The 23,645-nt window shown below is 36.6% G+C and overlaps 1 protein-coding gene across 1 annotated transcript in view; it reads left to right on the top strand.

Moving 5' to 3' along the window:
• The first annotated feature begins 4,387 nt into the window (after positions 1–4,387).
• The window catches only part of Sycp2 (synaptonemal complex protein 2), a 69,075-nt gene continuing 49,817 nt past the window's right edge, over positions 4,388–23,645 (top strand). Inside the window, exons 1-14 of the mRNA XM_028774115.1 lie at positions 4,388–4,505; positions 7,134–7,192; positions 8,076–8,219; positions 9,021–9,149; positions 9,844–9,948; positions 10,216–10,240; positions 14,557–14,642; positions 15,159–15,244; positions 15,476–15,510; positions 16,205–16,347; positions 16,431–16,483; positions 17,813–17,858; positions 18,412–18,507; positions 21,290–21,350. Of these exons, the coding sequence (XP_028629948.1) occupies positions 7,169–7,192; positions 8,076–8,219; positions 9,021–9,149; positions 9,844–9,948; positions 10,216–10,240; positions 14,557–14,642; positions 15,159–15,244; positions 15,476–15,510; positions 16,205–16,347; positions 16,431–16,483; positions 17,813–17,858; positions 18,412–18,507; positions 21,290–21,350 (1,033 nt within the window). The 5' untranslated portion in view covers positions 4,388–4,505; positions 7,134–7,168. The remainder of the gene's footprint in view (positions 4,506–7,133; positions 7,193–8,075; positions 8,220–9,020; positions 9,150–9,843; positions 9,949–10,215; positions 10,241–14,556; positions 14,643–15,158; positions 15,245–15,475; positions 15,511–16,204; positions 16,348–16,430; positions 16,484–17,812; positions 17,859–18,411; positions 18,508–21,289; positions 21,351–23,645) is intronic.

The raw sequence follows: 23,645 nt of genomic DNA, 5'->3' as shown, positions 1-23,645 counted from the left end.
TTCCTCTGGTACCTTTCTGGACTGAGTTTGTTTAAGTTTGATTTTAAAATGCCATAATAAAGCCACCCAGCCTTTGGCCGTTGGGATTCTGCACTGTGTTGGCATTCAGGAGTGAGAAGAACCCAGTGGCATTTCCCACTGCTTAATGAACTGTTCAATTAGGTCAGCGAACCCTGGAAGGTGGGGGTGGGAGTGGGGGTCAGGACAGCTCTGTCCTTGGACCCTGTCCAGAGTGCAAGAGAATGGTCCAGACTCTTCAAGTAAAGTTGGAACTTCCTTCGGGAGCACTGATGCTCAAGAATGTGTGGAGAGTTTTATGATCCATGGGAAAGGTACTCACTTGTCCACAGGCTCTGGTTACAGAAAAGTAAGTGATGCATCATCAAAACTAAGAAAACCGGAAGGTGCCTTTTAAGCCATACCAACAATTTGAAATTTAAAACTTAGTGATAATTCTGTTTGATGAAATAAATAAAAGCTGTAAAGATCAATCGGGGTGAACTCTCTGACCGTAACTGTGCACTTGCTGAGTTGTGTTTTACTGCCTGTCACTTGATTGTTTTACTCAAACCTGAATATTAAAGAACACATACAAAACCATCCGATGGTCAAGCTGGTGTGTGCTGTGGCCTCATTCCAGAAGACAAAACTTGAAACATCGTGGTGTTGAGATCTTTCAGATGGAAATCTCATTCTTCCCCAGACTTGGGTAAGGCCTTCTAGGAGGGACTTGTGCATCAGCAGCGGAGTTGTATGTGTGTTGCTAAAATGTGTGTTCACTGGGAAGATGTAAACAAAGCCCACCCCTCCTACCTCATGAAAAAGCCAAGGTACGACTACAACAGTTCTCTCTGGGAACCAGTGAGTTCGTTAGGCTTATTTTGGGGCAATGGGTAAGGGGCTATAGGAAGGAGTAGGGGGAACTTAATGCAGCCATAGTGGATGGTCTGCACCCAGCAGCGATGGCGACTACCCCAAGGTTGTGCAGATGGAGTGCGCTCCCGTAACCCTTCCCCACCCTTATTCTTTTCCCCCAGTGGTTCTCCATCTCCCCAATGCTTCCAACCTTTAATACAGTTTCTCATGTTATGGTAACCCTTGACCATAAAACCATTTCATTGCTATTTCATACCTGTAATTTTGCTACTGTTATGAATTGCAATGTAAATATATCTGACATGCAGGTTATCTGTAACCTCTGTGGGATTGTGACCCATGGGTCGAGAACCACTGCTCTATCCCTTTAGAGAGACTCAGAGGCCATTCCAATTGGAGCAGAATAGCATACATGACTGGTTGGATTGGGAGGCCAGCTGCACTTGGGAGGCTTCTGTCACCCTTCCCACCCCCTCCTTCCAAAAGGAAAGGTCAACCGTCAAGAAGCCCAGCTATGGCAAACAGACCAGCCAAACTCATATACTCGGTCACTGACTGGCTTGGAGGATAGTTTTGTACAACAGTGTGTGTTTATAAAAACTAAAATATCTTAATTATACTACAGGTCAGAGTTCAGGGGCAGTGACAATTGTATTTTTTTTTATAGTCCTCTGTGACTCCTGTTGGACCCCAGCCTGCACTGTGACTTTCAGCAAAGTATAAACTCATACACATTGTGGATGAAGAAAACTGGCATTCAGTGTGCCCTGTCTTACTTGCTTGGCAATGATCTCAGTCAGTGTGTTGGGAGTCAATTAGTTGTGCTATCTGGTTGATAATAACCCAGGTTTTCCTAACTGAGAACAGCGAGGCTCAGACAAGTGAATTCCACCTGCTCTTCCCCAGCCAGCTCGCCTCAGATTTAACATTCAACTGACTATCCAGCTCCATGCACTCTCTGCCAGGGGATATGGCCCACAGCCTGTTTCCAATAAGAACTTGAACAATGGACGTGAAAAGGGTTGAGAGGTACAGCTTTTAGCTTGACTTAACACACACACAGAAGGCAAGAGGTTTAATCTCTGGCACTGCAGAGAAAAATTGTGACTGGAAACCAGATTTTGATAATGACTGATAAGGTTTTCTTTCAAACTCTACGATCTAGAGCCTTTAAATAAAAACAAACGGTTCGGGTTAAAATTAAATGCGTTGTCTTACTTTTCTGTTACTGCAATAAAACACCGTGACCAAAAGACACTCCAAGAGGAAAAGGTTTCTTTCCTCTTGTACTCCTGCATCACAGTTGGTCACTGAAGGAAGTCAGGGCAGGAATTCAAGGTAGGAACGGTAGCAAAAGCCAAGGAGGAGTACTGCTTTACTTTCTCCTCCCTGCCCCAGCAGCTTGCTGAAGCTGCCTTCTTAGCCACCCCAAGATCACCTGTCTGAGGAGGCACTGCCTGCAGTGAGCAAGGCCCTTCCATATCAATTGTTTATTAAGGCAATACCCTGAAGACTTATCTAGGGGACAATCTTCTGGAGGCTTTTCTCAATTAAGATTTCCTCTTCCCGGATAAGATCTAGGTTTGCGTCAAGTTAACAAAAACCACTTAGATACTTTGTTCCTTCATGTTACTGTTTAAAGACACGTTATTTTGTCTCTATAAGAAGCGGCTAGTTGGGAAATCACTAGATTGCATCATGGAGGATGGTAAGTCTATCACAAGAAAGCCCAGCTAGCATGTAAATGATGCTGTAAGTCTCTGGTCATGAGGTTGACACACTCTGATCTTACATGTTGTATTATATACTGTTAGTACTTAAGTGTATAAATCATTCAAAAATCACTGAAAACTAATTATCCGAAACACCCTCCAAAAGCCTCTCAACTGTTCATGATATATATATATTTAAATTAGGATCTCTCGGACTTGTAATTCCAACTATTTAGCTAGCTGAGGCATGAGGATTTCAAGTTGCCTACCTGTGCACCTTAGATCCTGTTGCAGAAAGTATAAAGAAAGCTGGAAGTATAAATCAAGGGTAGATCACTTGTCTGCCATGCATGAGGCCCTCAGTTCAGTGAAGAGTGGGTTCAAAATTCAATTTAGCAAGGCACAAAGTTGGAATGATGTTTGTAATTCTAGGTAAGCCAAAGTTAGAAACTCTACAGGTTTTATTCTGTGATTTGAACTGTTTTGGTCCTCAGATTTTTTTGGTTTGAGGTGTGTGTGTGTTTATTTTTCAAGAACATTCCAAAGTATATTAAAATCAGAAATGCGTGGAGCTGTCATCTTTATGAGAGCAGCTGTTACTATTGTTACGACCTGAGAAAAATTGACCTGTTGGCTATTGACATTCCTTCATAGAATTGGTTGCGGTGGTCACTGGGCCCTCAGCTGATTCTCTCCCTCTCCAGCTAGATGTAATTCTGCCCTAACTGCATGTGGCTCGCGGACTTGGGTGCTGCTAGAGTGTATAAGGGGTGGAAGGTTGCTTCGGCTAGTGTCTCTGCTGGTGCGACTATGGGATCGTCGTCATTAATCATCCATGCTGGGCTTAGGTTATTCGGTGATACGACTGCTTCGATGTCACTTGCATCCTGTAAGGAAGCCGGGCAAGCGCTGTTATCTAAGCTAGATGTGGGTGGAACCCTGCCTTTGGGCTGTCATTGGAGCTCTACGTGGGGTAAGTAGATATTAGATCTCATCCCCCAGGAACAGCTAGGGAAACACCCTGAAACCTGGGTCTGATGAATACCAGCCACAACTGAGGGACACCCTAGCAAAAATCATCTGATATATATACATATATACATATATATGGATATATACATATATATATATATATATATATATATATATATATATCCATTGCTTGTTAGATAAGGAGTCAAGATACTACTAATGATTTGATTTGGCACCGTCTATCAATTTTTAACTCTCCTCACGCGGAGCCACAGGCTTCCACTAGGTCACAGGCTAACCGAAGGCTTGAATAAAGCAGTTATTGTCTGTCACAGTGATGCAAAGCAGGCAGCATCACGCACGTCGGTGAAACTCGTCAAAGGACTGGGCACAGGGAAAGTGGAGGAGCCACAGTACACTGCCCCTAAGGCAGGGACATAGGGGACATAGGGGCATAAGGACTGCCTAGTGGAGGGGTGGCGGAGTTCCACAGTGACTCCAGGTTCCCTCTCCTAAAGGCCATGTTTCCTCCCGAGGTGGAACTGGCGCGGCACAGCGCCCCCTGCTGGTAGGCGGCTCTACAGCGCAGCGTCACCGCTCTGGGCGAGTCTCAGACTAGGAAAGCAGGTGGAGACCCCTATAGACCCCTTCCCGTCACTTCCGTCTGACTTAAGGAGGACAGGGCAGGGGTCATCGGGGTCATCGGAAGTGGACCCGACAGGCACGCCTCCCTGCCCAGAAGCGCTGGGTGTGTGCCTACAGCAGCCTGCGGGTAAGGGGCGTGGCCTGGATGGAAGGCGCCGATTGGCCGAGCGCTTCCCGCTTTCCGTTGGCGCCCAGGAGGCTGAGGAGGCACGGTGACACTCGACGGCCCTTGCCGGCGGAGACGGTCGCCAGGCCGGGGTGTGCTGCGCTGCAGGTGGGGCAGGTCGGCGGGAGGCCGCGGTGGGGACACGTGGCGTGGCGGCGTGAGCTGCACTGACAGGGCCATCCACGGCACCGGTACAGGGAGGAGTTTGTGAGGCGCGAGGCCCCGCCGGGCTGTGGTAAAGAGCGTGGCCTCGTGGCTGGGCCTGGAGTGGAGGGCGGCCTTCGTGCTGAGGGGTCCGAAGCGCGCGCGCGCTGTGTGTGCTCGGGGCGGGCACAGGGGACTTGGGCTGGCAGCGTGGAGGGCTTCCTCGGAACTCTTGGTTTGGCCTCTAGTAACTGTGGAATCCCCCACCGACTTCCAGTCTAAGGAAGCCATGAGGCTCCCTCAGCCTGGACGAGGACCCGCCCCCTCCCCCAGCCTTGTCAAGAGACGGCACGCGCATGTGCAGTGCCTGCTCTCATGCGTGCACGTGCTCCCGTGCTTGAGTGTTAGGCCTAACTCTTGGGTCTTCTGCCAAGTCCCTTGTGTCCGTCACCCTACTTTTGAGTTTCTCAACGGGACATGCTCAGAGCCAGCTAACGACCCAGCCCCGTGTGGGAAAAGTTCTGTGCTTCCTTTCCTGGTTCATTTATGAGTGCCATAAAGATCTTTTTGAAAGGTTTTCCTCAGGGTGGAAAAGCCATTTGCCTTTGTCTAGCTTCCCCTTTGACTTGCGAATGGTTGGCTTATCTGACAGGTAGCCCCCCAAAGAACTGGTTTTGGCTTTGTTGCAGTCAGCATTCATGCAATGTGTGTGCATGTAACTGGGGGTTATTTTTCTTTTTTCTTTTAAATCAATCTATATAGATATGAAAATTTCCTTTTCCTTGGTTGGTTCCTCTGTACAAAAGACGACTAGAGAATAGAACCATCTGGCTAGCATAATATATCTTTTGGCCATAATTACTCTGTGCAGTGTGTAGATGGCTCAGAGCACTCTGGGGAAATTGCGTTACTTCCAATTGTTTTAGTTGTGAAACATCATGACAGGGCTGCACTGACAGCTGCTGGCCCATAGGAAACAGAGTGCATGAGATCTCTACAATATATTTTAAGCGTTAACTGTTTTAAATCACATTTTCAAATTGGAAATGAAATAAAATGTTACAGTTTTCAATTTCATTGATATACTTTAGCCGCATGGAAATGGGGGTGTAAAGGTAGTTTTTTGACTATTGGTAAAACACCTACATGTATTCACTATGGATATTTGATAGTGGGCTGGTGATTTTGGATAGGTAATAAAGACCTACTTAATTTATAAATCAGTATATTTTAATATTCTTATTTTCTAACAATCACTGTTAACCACTTTTTAACAGTCATTAGGATTGAAACAATACATATTTGCAAAGTATGTTAAATGAGTATGTTTTCATAAAAACATCTATTTTAATATTTTCTGGCATATTGAATTTTCCTTAGAATTAACTGTTGGCCTTATATAGTAATCTTAAAACTGTCTAAGCAACTTGACATTTTTTTTATTAATATTACTCTGTTTTGTAGTAATGAGCTTACCTAATATTCTAATGGTTGCTTACTAGCTAACTGGTACCAACAGAGATTTTCTATGAAGTAACTTAAGATAAAAGAGCCTCTATTAAAAGAAAGAAAAGTTTATGATCTGGGAGAAGGGAGATTGGGGATAAAATGATTATGTGTCTGAGGCTAGATTATAGAGCAGAAGCTCTGCCCCTTCCCAAAGTTCTCCTTCTTTCTTTTGGTCAGTTTTATTCCCCATTCCTACTCCCCCCCCCCACTATTGGTATAAAATGATCCATGTTCATAGATCCAATATGTGAATCCTTCCACCCTTTTATTTTTAGCACATACACAGATGTCCTTCACAGAGTGTAGCTTACTCTTGTGCGTATTTTAATTTTTCGCAAACACTCTCCAGAGGGATCATCTATGTCTTATTTCACTTTTCTTGTTACCCTGTTTTGAATGGGGCCTTGTTCTGAGATAAAGACTGGCTGATTAAACTACAGGTTTAAATATTCAGTTGCATTCTGTGCACATTGCTTCTGTTTACCTAATTTTTCCCTAACACACCAACAAAGGCAGGGTTTTTTCCTTAAAAAAAAAAACCTGCTGATAGTGGCAGTGCTACAATAAATATTAAGTACTCTCTTTGTACTTTTAGATTTCTGTAAAATGTATAGCTAGAAATGGAACTACATGTTATAGAACACAGACAAAATTTTTGCCTATAGTCTCTACTTTTTCCAAAGTACAATTATTGATACCCATAATTTTCTATTTTTCATATTATCAGAATTTTTAGTTTTTGCCATTCTAGTAAGTGTTAGAGTTGGTTGTTTTAATTAGAACTTCTGTTATAGAGGTAACATCTTGTCCTTCTATTAGCCACTTTATTTTCAAGTTTCTCATTTTCCGAATGACTTGTTCTTTTACCTTTTTCACTTTCATACTTTTCTCCTTGATTCCTCAGTTCTTCAAAATTATTTTAATGTATGTCTTAGGAGCAAAACTAAACATCTTTATGATAAAATACATAATTTAAAATGTATGACAATGTAAAAAGGCTTAAGAAACTATTTGATTTGGTATAAGAACATTGAATATAATGTTTTAAGATTTTAAACTGTAAACACATTGAACACATGATAAGATACATAAAATGTTTTCTCTCATAGGTGTCTGTCTTCTCCTATTCTTAAATGAAGTCAAAATGCCAGTGAGACCAGACCTCCAAGTATGTAGTTCCTTTACCACAAACAAGCATTTTAATCACTAAAGTAACTTTTGTGTACTTACATATACATGTTGGTAAATTTTTAGCAATGACAAACTTAATGCTTTATGAAATACTCAAGAGTAACTTAAATATAGTTTCCTTTATTAAAATAAAGAATAACTTATATATGGTTTCCTTTATTAAACTTTTTAATGTATGTTAAGAACATAAAATATCAAAAGTATTGATTTTTTACATGTGCTTTCAATATTGAAAATAGTCAGATAAAAAAACAGATTAACATACCTGGAAATTCAGTTCAAAGTTTTAAATTGTCTGATCCTATCCTTTATATGCATGCAGTTTATAATTAAGTCTGTTCAGTGATCAGATTGAAGTCTGAAAGCTTCCTTATGTTGTTCTGTAATAGAGGGGATAGCAGGTTTGATAGAAGTCATACTAGAGTAATACTTAGGTTGAAATACAATTTTTAAAAGGGTAAACTTACCTTTACGCAGTTTAATTTTTAAATATCGTGTAGCTTGTACTCAGATTTGCTAGGATTTTATCCTTGGATTAAGTATAGTTTCTATAGTGTTGATTTTATTTTTCATTAGTTTATGATTTTGAGTTGATAAAGTTTGTGATTTTTTTGAATTGATAAAGATACAAATGTAAATTGGAAGCTTTTAATACAATATTTTCTCTCTGAAATTATTACTAAAGAAAATTAGTTACTCTGGATAGTGATATGTTTTCTTCTTAAAATATTTTTTAAAAAATATAAGTATTTTATGAGCTGATTTGATTATTTTCATTTAAAAACTATTCTTTGGTAGATCAATTGCATAAAGTGACTAATTTTGATGGAATATCTATGTTATTAAATATCTCTCTTCAGCAGTTAGAAAAGTGTATTGATGATGCTTTGAGAAAAAATGACTTCAAGCCTTTGATGACACTTTTACAAATTGATATTTCTGAAGATGTGAAGATTAAATGCAGCAAACAATTCCTCCGCAAGTTGGATGACTTAATATGCAGGGTAAATACTCATTTTTTAATAGCTCCTAAAATTATTACACATGCTTTTACTTTCTAGGAACAAGGGCTCCATTCCAAAAATATAAACAGAGAAAGCCTTGGACAAGCTTGCTTCCAATGATTTAAATGTTTTATCAACATGTACTTATTATCTGAGGCATCTCAAAACATTGAACTCTTGTTTCTAAAGTATCCATATTTCAAAGACTTCCATTATTAATCTGAGGGAGAAGATTACCTATAAACAATTTATTTTTAGAGACCCACCACCATATTTGCAATGATAAACAGTGCTTAGTGATTTAAAAAATAAAGCCAATACAAAACATTACTGAAATTTATATTTAATAAGAGGTAACTACATACTGACTCCAGGTATCCAAGATTGTTGATGAGTCATTGGTTGAATAAGAATTTGTAATCTATTTGTGTTGGCTCATGCCCGTAAATCTAGCACATTGGGATGCTGAGGCAGGGGGAATGCCACAAGTTGCAGGCCTGATCAGCCCTGTCTCCAAAACTTTAAGTCTTAACTCTAAGCCTGTAAAATGAAAGGAGAAAACTGCTTCTGTAGACTTTCTAGATTTTTATGCAGGTGACTGTCTAAAATTTGTCATTAGCTGGATGGTTTGGGACAACTTGCTTTATTAAGGCATTCTTCTCATTCTTTCCGTTATAAAGATGTTGAGAATGGCTCCCTTTTCAGATAGATGAGGATTATAAACTAATGCTGTTCTGGAACAATGTTTATTCCATTCTACTTTTTATTTGCGTCAGTTCAAATATGCACATTTCATTTTAGGAACTTAATAAAAAGGATATCCAAACTGTTTCAAACATCTTGATATCTATTGGAAGATGTTGCAAGAATATCTTTATATTGGGACAAGCTGGACTTCAAACCATGATAAAACAAGGATTAGTCCAAAAGATAAGTACTAATTTATAGGCGGGAAAGCTGATTAAGGTGCAGTACCCATTAAGAAAAAAAAAGTCCAACTACTGAATGCAAACTTAGAAACTTTATATAGAATTTTGAGAGTAAAGTAAATATTTTTATGATGTGGGCATAAGGTAAAGGTTCAGAAGGAAACTCTACAAGTTCCTTGACAACCATGTGAACTTAGGATCACAAGATGCCAACGGGTCTTTATTTGAATTACTTTTCTGTTGACTAACTCATTTAGTTTGTTTACTGTCTGACACCTGTACTAAAATATAAGACACTGATTTTTTTATATGTTTAATCAGTTACATATAACAATCAGATTGATACTCATATATGAATCAAATTGAAGTAAAATAATTCCAAAAATATCCAAATAATATAAATAGTCCTAATAATTTTAGCTGATTATAACAAGTGTATCTGTACTAAGAATGTAAAAAGGGAAGTGTAAGGGTCTTTGAAATGGAATTATTATCTCCAATCCTATTTTGAACAGTGAAGAAATAGAATAAGTTAAAAATACAAGACACTTTAAAATGTAAAATTGCTTTGATTATCAATACTGGGGTTTTCATTTTTAAAGTCATTTTGTTCTAGATTTATTCACTAAACAAATACAAGTATGTAAATTGTTAAAATGGTATTCAAATTAACTAATTTGTGTATTCATTTTTACATGGTTTCCTGGTTTGAAAATTCCAAGGACATTATTCTGAGTCAACAACAATCAAAAGATGAAGCTGTTATGAATATGATAGAAGACTTATTTGATCTTTTGATGGTAAAAATGACTGACTTTTATAGAGCATGGTTTTTATTAGAAAACCATTTGTTTGGGTTCTAAGAGTTATTAATAGACTCGCTAGTAACTTGATTGAATCAATCTGTCCAGACTGTATAACTCACTTAAGCTGGCTATATTAAATAGTTTATTAATAAATGAAAGTTAAATAGTTATACTGTGAGTTAAAAATCTGTCATTTTAATAATAGCTCTTGTAATGATTTATAATAGTAAATTATAAATGAAATATTTATCTTTTTTTTAGGTCATATATGACATCAATGATGAAGGTAAAATATCTTATTTCCATCAAAGCAACTTGCTAGGAACTTTTAGTATAAGTTTTTTTAATATCTATAATCCTGTTCTAGGAACTCATGATTTAATTAAAGAATTGAAGTTTTTCTGTAAAAGACCAGATAGTAAAATTTTAAACTATGTAGGCTAAGAGGGAAAAAATGCAAACATTAGTTTGGTATTTCAACAAATTTAAAAAATGATTTATGGATACAAGTAAGAATGTATTTTTGTATTATGAACTTGTTACTAAGGCAGAAAATGGTATCTTTGAATTTTACTTAGGGATCAAAGTTTGTTTTAAAATTTAACAAGTTAAGTTTTTTAAAACATGTTTATAATGAAATTTTATATCATGTAGAAAAGGGCAGTGTTTGGACTTATCTTCAGGAAAAGCTGTCAGTTAAGGAACATTTTAAATTTCCATTAATTGAATTCTGATACTTTCTAAAATGTTTGCTGTTTATGTTTGTTATTCAGAATATCATTACCTAACAGTAGTTACTGAAAATGATATGGAAACTCCTTAACTACACAACAAAAATGACTTTTCATGTAGCAGTTTCCTGTTTACTAAAATCAATGCCCAAAAATATTATAGGAGCTCAAATTGTAACTTGGGAAAAAACATAATGTCCTCTGCATATTTGTGGAGGAATAAAGATCTTCATTGTTTTTCCTTCTTTGAGACAGGATCTCACATAGCCCAGGCCACTCCTTATTGTGAAGCTGAGAGGCCTTGAGTTCCTGATCCTCTTGCTGCTGCCTACTGAGTGCTGGAGTTAGAGGCATGTGTCCAAAATGCCTGACAGATATTTTCATAAATTCACTATGTCAGAAACATAGACAAAAATGTAATGTTTTTTCAAAGTGTCAGATTTGTGGAATAACCATAAGTTCACAAAAGTACAATGACTTCAGTGGCAGTGGTTTGCCAGATAGCCATTCCTTCCACTTACTGTGGTAACGGTAATGTGAAATGCAGTTCTTTTATTCCCATCTTAATTATTATTTACTATCATATCACATAACACACAATAAATATATCTTTTATCTGTGCATATGTATTTTATAGAATGAATACAGCAAAATTCAAGAGGTTTTAGAGCTGGGCTGATAAAAATGTAATAGGGTCTGTATTGATAAGATAACCCAAACCACCACCAAGAAAGAAACTGCTATCTTAAAAACTGGCCATGGGAGGGTTAGTATTGAGAGCAAAGATATGGGCAATTGGAGAGACAAGACCAGGACAGGGTTTAGAGGAAAATCAGTGGGGCTCAGGCCCCGATTGGATGAGCAAGTAGATTGGCAGACAGCAGTCAAACAGCCACCCCAGCAGTGGGATGCTGAGCTAAAGTCCAAGGATAGCTGAGAGTTCTCTGTTGGTTGGTACTTGACTCATATGCCAGGCATCAAATGACCGTTCAGTTGTGGGGCCATTGCTATAGCATTGCTAAGTTTTTCTCACAGTATAGAAGCCAGGTGAGGTAGTTTTTATTCACTTTCCTTGTTCTGGCTAGCTAATTTTCTTGTGTTTTCTTTCTCTGATAAAACTTAAATATACCCATGTGCCTATGGAGTCTTGCTTCACCTTGGAAAAAATGTAGTTAGCCACTTTGTAATTCTGAGGAATAAGTCATCTATAGGTTACACTCTAGGGTATGGTGCTGGATAGATGGTGCTATTCATGCATCCACCTAAGCAGTCAACCATCCTGTGTCCTCAAAATGGAGTTAAAAACTGCCTATAAAATCAAGCCTGAGAAAAACACTGTACAATGTAGAGTAACTTAGAGAAAAGGACATAGCCTGATTTTGACAGATTGGCTTCTCATTTTAACTTTTGATAGTATAGGTAATGTGTAAATCAGCATGGTGATTGTGATCTTGTATGTCTTTCCATCATAATGTCACAGTTGGTTGAATAATAAATTCATGATACAGTAGACTCATTGGCACCAATCTGCAAGTAATTCCACTTTCCTGGTAGCCTTGGCCAAAGTAAATACAGGCTCTTTTATTCCAATCTTTGTTACTAATACTTATACCCTGAGATAACATACCAATCACAAACATAAGCACACACACACAGGTATGTTTATACATGTATAGGTTACACAATGAATCAAAAAGGTATAGCTGTAGCAAAATTTTAAGAGTTTCAGAAAGTCCTGAGAGATCATATCTGGGAGACTTATAGGGATGCAGAGTTTCTGTAGGAATGAGGTCATGAACCCAGGCTACTGGGGGTTTGCTGCTGCCATAGACTATAGGAACAAGGTATGCCGAAGTTTATAGAGACAAGAAGATACCCAGGTTCAGATGAATGAATCGGTGGATAGGCAAGGTAACAGTTTAATTAGGTCATATCAATTTTGGGGACAGAGATAACAGGCCCCTAAGGCAACCAGGAAGGGATTCCTTGTCAGTCCCTTCACACACACACACACACACACACACACACACACACACACACCAGGTCGTCAGATGACAGGTGGGTGGAGGTATTCCCATCAGAATGTCAGATGTCCTCTTCATTAAGTCCAGGTTAAGGAGCTTCACACCCTCTACAGTCTACTATGTCCACTAAGTTCTGAGGCCTGGTTTTCCAGATATGATTATAATGCATCCATATAATCTACAGTCCAAATTTACTTGAATAAATTTATAGAGTATCACCTTTTCTGCTTTGGGGAATAAGTTATGTTTGTACCCTATTGTTGGCACTGGAAAGATGGTGATGTTTAAGTGTCCACTAGATGTAGAGTCTTCCTGTCCTCAAAATGGAATCAAATGCTGCTAGCAAAACAATCTCTCAGGACAGGATGGATATGTTGTACAACATGGTAGGGCTCCACCGGATCTTAACAGTAGTGTTAATAAATGCCATTCAGTAACACCAATTATTAAAACAATTGCATTGCCATTAGAGTTGTAAGCACTGTTCTGTCTTATAGTTGGAAGTTTAATTCACTAACTCTTTTCAACTCTAACAAAAATTGATAACAAGGTTGAGGACAGATCTTTTTGAGAATAATTTTTAGTTTGGCTTTGAGTATGTAAGATGATAAAGTTTGCCAGTGCTGGACCATTTGTCTGCAGTGTGGTTGCCAAGTAGGATTGTCAGGTGCTATTTGTGATTAAAAATATACATAGCTGATAGACTAAGATTATAATGAGTGAAATTTGCCTTTGGTACTACCTCAGTAAATGGGATAGATACAGATGTTTTCTACAGAGTACCTGCTAAGAGCTGGTTCTACATTACAAAATAAGCAGGGTTGGATTTGTGTGCTGTAGTTGTCAGCTTTTGAGCTAATGGAACAAAATTCTTAGTGGCAAAAAGGATACAGAACATATTAGCTTGTCACCTCATTTAGAGACAGCACATACATGTGCAGGTTACTTTATTTCTTCCCCCTAGAGACTTCATCATAATTGGTAACAGAGGCCAGTGAATCACTTACACACATAGCTGTTTACTGTTTTCAAAGTCAAATGTGTTAAGCAAATTGATGATTTAAATAACAGTTAATGTTACCTTTTCATTGATTATATTTTTGCAATTAACAATTTAAATTCCCAGGAAAGAAATCCTAAGAGTACTAGCATTATATATACTGAGCCCTCCTACTGTAAAGTAAATTAGAGCTTTTCATGTTAGTTGTTTTAGTTGAGTATGGTCATTTTGAAAAGCTGTAATTTGCTTTTGCGGTATTTCCATTGCTAAAACTCAAATCTGTTGTAAAGTGACAGTTTTCTCTGAGTATATTTAGTATTGATAACCCATTTTTAAAATAGGAGGCTTTATTTTTTATACACTCTATCTTGATCATGTTTTCTCCTCCATCAACTTCTCCCAGATCTACCCCATCTTTATCCTTTTTTTCCTCTCTTTCCCTTTCTTCTTCCCTTGCTCAAGAAAAAAAATCAAAATAATAATACAAAACAAAAACTGCCCAGCAACAAAACAAAACAATACATGGGGTCCATTTTGTGTTGGGCATCTACTTCTGGGCTTGGAGCCTTCCCTGGAGTGCTGGATCATACCCAGTAACATTTCATTGGGAAAAACATGACTTCCTATCAGGTATTAACAGCAAATAACTAAAAGATGAGGTTTTAACTAAAAGACAAAATCCTCAAGTCACTTAGAGATTCATGAGAATAAGAAATGTTGATTTGTTATATAAAAGAATGTTTGAAGTATGACTAAAAGTTAGTGAGGCCAGTTTATATAAACACCTCAGATAATAAATGATTGTTAAGTTGATTTAAAATTAACATGTCAATAATAATTTATTCAGGTAAAAACCAAGTATTGGAAAGTTTCATACCTCACATCTGTGCCCTGGTTATTGATTCAAGAGTGAATTTTTGCATTCAGCAGGAGGTAACTCTTTTCAGACCTAAAAATGAAAAAGTAAATGATAAAATGAAATAACTTAGACTAAGTTTCTTAAATTAATTTCATGGGTTATATTTCTGTTGTCTGAGTAATTAATTGCCTGACAATGTAATTTTTAAATGATCAATTAAAATCTATAACTGAATGGATTTATGTATGTATATCATTAATATGAGAACCTATACTGCCAAGGTATTAGTTTTCTAGTATGTAGATGGCAATATAGCGTGTAGTTTTATATGTGTACATGCATATGCATAATCATAAGAACAAAAACTAGATAACCTTTTATTTATTCCCTTAAGTCTTAGAATAGTTATGTGTTTTTTCATAGTGGGTGAGAAAGCTTCAATAAAGGAGTCATCCTGTGCTAAAGTGCACTTTAGACTAGACATTCTTTCCTTATCGGACTTACATTCTCTGCTTAGCATTGTAAGTTCATGTATCTGTTTCTTTAAGTGCTTCTTAGAAAACTGAGTTGCTTTTTTTTTTCTCTTTCAGGCTTTAAAAAAAATGAATTTGATGCTTGACAGAATACCTCAAGATGCCAACAAAATACTCTCTAATCAAGAAATATTAACTCTCATGTAATAATTTTTAATAATTTGTTCTGATAAATTGTTTAAGAATTTTAAGAAGTATGCTACTACAAATTTGAACTAAGTAATGGAGTCTTACATGCTTATAAATTTTGATATAGTATTTATATTTTCTCCAAAGTTGGTTATACTAGCCAATTATTATTTTTCCCAAAACACAATGGGCTTTCTATCTAATTGATATTAGTTTAGTATATAATTTCTTATTTTAATTCACAGGAGTAATATGGGAGAAAGGATTTTAGATGTAGGAGGTAAGTATGTCTTTCCAAGATTTGAAATCACTTCAAATTTATGAATGTTATGTATATCTTTGACAAAGTTATTAGATTCCATATGTTACATTATCAGAATACACCAAGGGAATTATAATCTGTTTATCTAAGCTAAAGAAAGAATTTTTAATAATAAAAATAAAAAGATGTCATAGAATTTGTCAACAATTTGTCATGATAACAAGAATTAGATAAATGTAAGTATGCCCACCTTGTGATAGTTAGGAATGGTAAAGTAATGCTCCAATACATTAGAAATACTTGTGCTGAAATTTTTCTTAAATGACATATTGAAATTAGAATGTCTAATTTTTTTGTAGTTGACAATTTTTAAACAATACATTTACTACAAAGAACTTAATTTTTCTTTAGATTCATATGATTAAGTTTTGATTTAGTGACTTCTATAGAATAAAGTATGACTTTAATATGTACTCTGATATAGTTGTAAATATAACAAAATGCTATATATTGTTTAAATTGTTTTTCAATGTAGAATTATAAAAATGGTAAAGTCTTAAATGATTCATGGTTTTCTGACTTTTATAAAATGAACAGTCGAATAAGAAAAATAATAATAAATGTTTTCTTATTTCTCTTATTCTTATGCCTTACAAGTAGAGTTGTATAAGCTTAGACTCTTGACCTCTAAACTGACTAATTTTCTTTTAAGATTATGAATTACAGGTAGGCATTGTGGAAGCTTTGTGTAGAATGACCACAGAAAAACGGAGACAAGAACTGGCATATGAATGGTTTTCAATGGACTTTATTGCTAATGCATTTAAAGAAATTAAAGACTGTGAATTTGAAACAGTAAGTAGTATAAAAATAACAAGTTTAGTAAAGATTTTAAATAATTTTTATTTTTAAAACCCTCTTTTGTTTTTGAAAACTAGGATTGCAGAATATTTCTCAACTTAGTAAATGGCATGCTTGGTGATCGAAGAAGGTAAGCTTGATGCCGCGTGTGGCTGTTTGTTGGTACTTATGTAACACACAGTATAAACGAGTGCACTGCTAACCTGAGGGTCTCCTGTTGGCTTTGTTTGGCTTTGTACTTAGAAGGAAAAATGCATCTTATTTATTAGCTCATATAAATAACTGAGTGTCCTAATTTGGTTTACTTTGTTCCAGAATTGCATGTATATTATTATTTGGTGTTTAAGGAATGATAAAAATCTGGCCATATATCTATACAGTGGAGTGAAAATGTATAAGTAACATAAGTAGAATTTTTATTATTTAATATCAGAAACAACCGTGTAATGATAGAAAATATAAATTTCACCATTAAAACTTTTGTGTATGGGTGTTTTTGCTTCCATGTATGTCTTTGCTTTATGTGCATGCAATTCTGAAACAACCAGAAAAGAGTGTTGTATAACTTGGAACTGCAGTTAAAAGGTTGTAAGAAGCCATGTGAGTGCTGGAAATTGAATTCGGTTGTCCTGAAAGGAACAGCAAATTCTCTTACCTGCTAAGCCATCTCTCCAGCCCAAAGCAACAGAGTATTGTAATACTTGGTCTCTGGGAATGTTCTGAATAAATATTTTCACTTTATTTACTAAGGAAGTGAAAGATAGGGGTAGGCCTAAATGCCGTGAGTCTTATTGCCTGCATTTGAATCATAGATTCCATTCTGTTCTATTCTGTAAGTTATTTAATCTTAATATCTTCAGTTTCCTTAGCTGTGTGATAGGAATACTTATAGTACTTATTACATATGTTTGTTAAAGAGACTGACTAAAGTACTTAAAGTACTATCTTACCACAAAAATTTCTAAAAATTTGGCCATTTGTACTATCGACAATGACTCCTATCTACTTTTTACACACTCAAGTCCTGTGGAAACTTCCATTGTATTAATATGTAAATGTAATTAGGAACAGTTGTTCATATTTGAAATGATATTTTTAATTGATATAATTCCTTTAGTCAAAGTGGTAAGTAAATAGTATCCTTAAATTAATAATGCTTTTCTTTACCTAAACAGATTTCCAATAAATTTTTGTTTAAAATAGTAATGACATGGCTTGGGTTGGTGTTTTTCATCTGTTACTTCAGTTACTTGTAAGATTACAAGAGTATTATATTTGAGGACAGCTTAGACAAGAGTGAGACCCCTTCTCAAAAATGGAATTAAAGAGATTATTTTATTTAAAAATTGTGTAAGAAACAACTTCCCCTTGATTCTAGATATTGTTTTGTAGATATAACTTGAATAAGTTACTTCTTGGAAAGCTGACTTATTTTTTCTGAAATTGTTTTGTGTTTTAGGGTCTTTACATTTCCTTGCTTGTCAGCATTTCTTGGTAAATATGAGGTAAGTTTTAAATTGATACAAACTTCAATTATTGGATAATTTTTATATAAAAGTTAAATGGATTATGGACTACATAATGTTTTAAAATGTTAAAAGTACTAGACTTAGATGATGGTACAGGTAACTACTCCTGTCCTTACAGTGACAGCAGGAAAAGATGGACTAGCTCATCTTAGCAGAGGAAGAAGAGCAAGGCTCTAGTTCTTTACCTTCCTCCTCTTTTTAAAGGCATTACTGATGATGATTGTTTATGAGTATATTCAGACTATTTTCAGTCTATGTTAATACTTAAAATAGTTTTGATTTCTTGATGTAATTTCTGTGTAAAACATTTAAGTAGGATTTCCTTGTTCTAAATTATCTAAATGTTAGACATTTTAGCTGTCTTCATCTACTTATACTTTCTCTTGAAAGCATTCAGGGAATGTTCTACTTTATAAGTGTTGTTGATTTCTAGAATTAAAAACTCAATAGTTTAGTGATAACTATAACCTGGTGATAATTTTCCATGTTTTATAAGAGTCATATATACTAGTTTGATATATTATGTTAGCTTCAGATACCATCAGATGAAAAACTTGAGGAATTCTGGATCGATTTTAATCTTGGGAGCCACACTCTGTCATTCTACATTGCTGGAGATGACGATGTAAGCACTTACCCTTTTGTGTTACTATATACACATGTGTGAAAGACAGTCTTTAATTTACTTTCAGAATACATGTTTGTATACATTCTTTTAACCATTCTTTTGAAAGATTTTAACATTAGCCTTTATTTTAAGGTTGTACAAACTATCATGCTAATTAAAATGAAACTTCTTTGATTTTTTTAACCTTTTTATTTATTTATTAATTTATTTCTTTTAAATTCTAAATTTAATTCCCCTACCGGTCTACCCTCTGACTGTTCCACATCCCATACCTCCTCCCCATGCCCCTGTCTCCACGAGGTTGTCCCCATTCCCACCCCACCCCCGACCCTACCAGACCTCTAAACTCCCTGAGGCCTTCAGTCTCTTAAGGGTTAGGTGCATCTTCTCTGACTAGACCCAGATCCAGCAGTCCTCTGCTGTATATGTGTTGGGGGCCTCATATTAGCTGGTGCATGCTGCCTGTTTGGTGGTCCAGTGTATGAGAGATCTTGGGGGTCCAGATTGAGACTGCCGGTCCTCCTACAGGGTTGCCCTCCTCCTCAGCTTCTTCCAGCTTTTCCTTAGTTCAACCACAGGGGTCATCAGCTTTTATCCATTGGTTGGGTACAAATATCTGCATCTGACTCTTGCAGCTGCTTGTTGGGTCTTTTGGAGGACAGTCATGATAGGTCCTTTTTTGTGAGTGCTCCATAGCCTCAGTAATAGTCTCAGGCCTTGGGACCTCCCCTTGACCTGGATCCCACTTTGGGCCTGTCACTAGACCTTCTTTTTCTCAGACTCCTCTCCATTTCCATCCCTGTAGTTCTTTCAGACAGGAACAGTTATGGGTCAGAGTTTTGACTGTGGGATGGCAACCCATTCCTCACTTAATGCCCTGACTTTCTGCTGGAGGTGGGCTCTACAAGTTCCCTCTCCCCTCTGTAATGCATCTCATTTTTTGATTCCTGAGAGTCTTTCACCTCCCAGGTCTCTGGTGCATTCTAGAGGGTTCCCCCAACCTTCTACCTCCCAAGGTTGCCTAATGAGTGCTACATTTTAATACTAATTTTAACATAAACCTTTCAGAAATGAATATTAACAAAATTTAAATTTTTTGGTCACATGAACAAAATGAATCAAAAGTAGAGGAGACAGCATGAAGGCTGCTCAGCTTAGCCTGTACAAGGCCCTTGGACATACAGACACTCCGTGAGAACTAACATTGACAGATGACAGCAAATGGTCTTACTCAGGCTGGAATCCTCCTGGAAAGATGTGAGGGAATTGTAGAAGTGAATTTTAGTTCCATATGGTACCATAGTCCTCTGTATTCCAAGGTGGAATATTTCTTATTTTTCTGTTTGTTACCTGTGGAAAGATATTGAAGTCATTACTTCCTAGCTATTACTTTATATTTGGTATAGCGGCATTCATCTGGTTCCAATTGTGAAATCACTGCCAGATTCTGATAGAGTTGATTAGCACTTACTAATCTTGTTGTGGTTGCTGGTATTATAAGGAACCTCTTAACCTTTTAAATCTATTTTTTTCGAACCCTACTTCTTTCCCACATAATATCCACATAACATAAGTGGATGTTAGCCAATACTTTTAGAGTTTTCACATATTTTTTACACTAGAATACCTTCATAGGATGCTTATTTTCAGAAACTATTAGAGTATAGTTATTAATGTCTCACTGGTTCAGTTTGGTGTACTAGATGATCTAGACCAGAATAAATCCACCATAAATTATTTTCTAAATACTGATCAAGATGCTTGGAGATTCTTCTCAGAATTATACTTTGAATTCTCTTTCCTATAATCTCTATGGTAATGGGTTCTTCCTATACTCTGTGCTTTCCCTGGCACTCATTCTCCACATAGAAGCAACTTAAACTCCCGTATTTGTCTCTTTAATGTAGCATATAAGACATTTTACAGCCTTGGTACCTAGATATTCCTCTGAGATAAAGCTTTCTCTGTGTTTGAGCTACCCACATTTCACATCTTACAGGTCCCCTCTAACCCTCCCACCAGGGACCCCTCTTGTAAATCTTTGCAACCTAGTTTCTGTGACAGTTCAACTGGCAACTTATCACAGCCTAGAATCACCTGGGTTTTAATGAATAATTATCTAGATTATGTTGGCCTGTGGGCATGTCTGGAGAGGTGGTAGATTGTCTTAATTCTTAATTGATGTTAACACCCATTCAGTGGATGTCAAAGGGAGGGGGAGTAAACTGAGCACAGAGCAAACCAGTACCCATGTCTTGCTTCTCTGTCTAATCTTGACTATGCATGTGATGCTTCAGGGTTTTGCCTTAACTTCCCCACAGTTATGAACTGTAAGTCAAATAAACCTACCTCCCCTAAGTTGCTTTTTGACAGGATATTTTATCACAGCAACAAACATGTGAGTAGGACAGCTCCTTCTAATTTATGTTTTGGTAAGAGTACTATCTGCTTGTAAATGGGTTCTCTGGTATAAAATAGCCTTACTACCAAGTTATGTATCACATTGTCTAATGTTTACTGAAAATAATTGTTTTTCTATCTCATAAAATATCAGGGATGTGGTTTTTCTTATTTATACTGGTATTAGGGCTCATTATTTTTAGAATGAATAAATGGAATATTGGAGGAACAGGAAGTTGCATGTTTAGTGATAAATAGTACATGAGATAGGAGAAAGACAAGGCACTGTAAAGCCACTTAGACTTCAACTGAAATTGATATTGAAGTTTTAAATCAGGAATAAATATATACTCAAGGTCTTTTTCCTCCTAAATTTAAGGATCACCAATGGGAAGCTGTCACTGTGCCTGAAGAAAAAGTTCAGATGTACAACATTGAAGGTAGTAAAATTGAAGCTCATATTTTTGTAATTCTCTTTTTAGTTTCTGTCATAAAGAATGAAACCTGTTGCCTTTTTGAGATAAGACAGAGTACTGAAAACAAAACATCTGTAGATACATTCTATACTCCACTTTTCTATATATAAAAGCTGTGATATTTGGTCTGACCAGTCTACTGTTGGTGTTTTCAAGGTTCTTACATTTCTATCTCATTTGTTTTATTAAATTTAAACATCTCATGTCTTCATTCCTGTAACAATAGTTACATAATGCTGCTGGACAAAATTATGAAATCTAGCAGACTGGTAAAAGGCCATATTAAGTAAAGGTATATGTTAATCACTTAAGAGGACATATATTTCATCATTTGTTTTGTTTTCTTTTTTAAATTTTTTTTTACTTTTGTTTCCAATCTGCTTTTATACAATTTTAATTACATGCAAGTATTAAAGTCAGTTCTAGGTTGAGGAACTACCAATAAAATAGTCGAGGAACAAGCAAGGCAATAAACAAAGTCCTGTAATCACTCCTGAGATCATGTTTCTAAGGGCTTATCAGGATGATCAAAATATCTGAGCCTACTTTCCTGTCCTAGCCCAAAGTCATTTTCATGCTTGAAGCCTACTTCTTTGTTCTAGCCTAAGATATAGATTTCTGCCTGAAATTACTTCTTTGTTCTAGCCTAAGATTTAGATTCCTGCCTGAAATTACTTCTTTGTTCTAGCTTAATGTTACTGCCAGACAGCCTATTTCCTTGTCCTTGGCCAATGTCAGATTCCAGCCAAGAAGTTCCAAAAGCTCTCCACATCTCCCCCTTTTTTATTTCATAAATAAGATGGAGCCTGTCTTAGGATGTTCTGACAAGAGTGCCTTCCTTACCCGTCATGGACTATGCATTATCAAAAGCAGTGCACTTCTGTTGTAGATTGGTAAGGCTCTGTGCAGAATCTTACCCGTGCTTGGCTTGCCAGCCTGTTAAATTAATAACTCTGTCTGGGAGTCCATTTTCAGCTTCACACCATGTACTTTGACTGCCAACATGATGATGTTAAAGACAAGCTTTAACATGATGGGCAGGAATAAAAGTATTCCCAGGACAAAAAGGGCTAGCATAATCAAGCTATATATGCCATTCTTAAAGCTTAACCAAAATGGAAATACTGACCTCAGGCCATGTATATAATTTTATTAGCAGTATTTGTAGCATCAAAGCTCAGCAGAGCAGCCTTCTTTAAATTCATAATCTCACTATGCAAAGATAAAACATCCAGAGAGGTATTAGAATTATGCCAAATACCCTGCAAGTGTCTTTAAACTTTTTCCTAATTATAATGACTCTCATTGTAAATTTTAGAAGTAACACAAATCCATTGGTATTTGGCATGGCCCTTGAGATGGCTCCTTACTCTGAACCTTTAACTCTGAACCTCCTTCCAATAATTTGAATAGGATAAAGAGCATCAATCCATTGTTCCAAATGCCTATCTAAATCTTCTTGTATACTCAACACATTGATAACATTTTTTTTCTTTTTGGCTAAAGGTAACAAAAGTAGCTGTCTTAACTTCTTGTGTCAAAGTAATTGCAGAAGCAGTGGTGCTAGCAATTAATGTAATTAAAGCTGTTATACCAGCAGTAATTAAGCCCACTACCCTCTTGCTTCTGCTTAAAGCCTGACTCATTTCTTCCAGTACTTATAAGCTTTTTTTCAGAATACCAACATTCTGTAATACTCAGGGCAATAAAAAAAAGCTGATTGATAGACCTCCATAATGGACATGCCAGGTTTCAACACACTAATACAATTAGAAAGTGTACAATCAATACAAGTTACATTAAATACTGTAGAAGAAACAAAAGTATTTTAACTTGACAATTAAAAGAGCCTTAACACATACACTAACACTTGTTTGAAATCCAGATCCTGACCCAACTTTGTCTCTTGCAAATATCATAGAGAACTGCAGCTAACTTCCAAATATGTTTCTGAAAATGTCCAGAACCAGCTTTCCAAGTGAAGACTGTTATTTCCATGATTGAGTCCAAATAACTGGTTACATTTAAGAGAAATACAAGAGTCATTATAACTTCCCTTTTTGATTCTCTGTTCCACAAGGTCTAAAAACTTGAGGCAAGGCAGCTCTCTCATATGGGATATAAATAAACAAAGGTGGGTCAGGAACATATGCCCAGTACAGCTTCCCAGTCACCATTGTCAGGTCACTCAACAAGCTCACTGGTCAGCATCATTTCTTTGTCTCAGAATCAGCATGTATCACCAATCACTCTGGCAGC

Source organism: Grammomys surdaster, unplaced genomic scaffold (assembly GCF_004785775.1).
Source record: "Grammomys surdaster isolate TR1022 unplaced genomic scaffold, NIH_TR_1.0 238, whole genome shotgun sequence".
Taxonomy (NCBI): domain Eukaryota; kingdom Metazoa; phylum Chordata; class Mammalia; order Rodentia; family Muridae; genus Grammomys; species Grammomys surdaster.
This window is presented reverse-complemented; position numbering and strand designations above follow the sequence as displayed.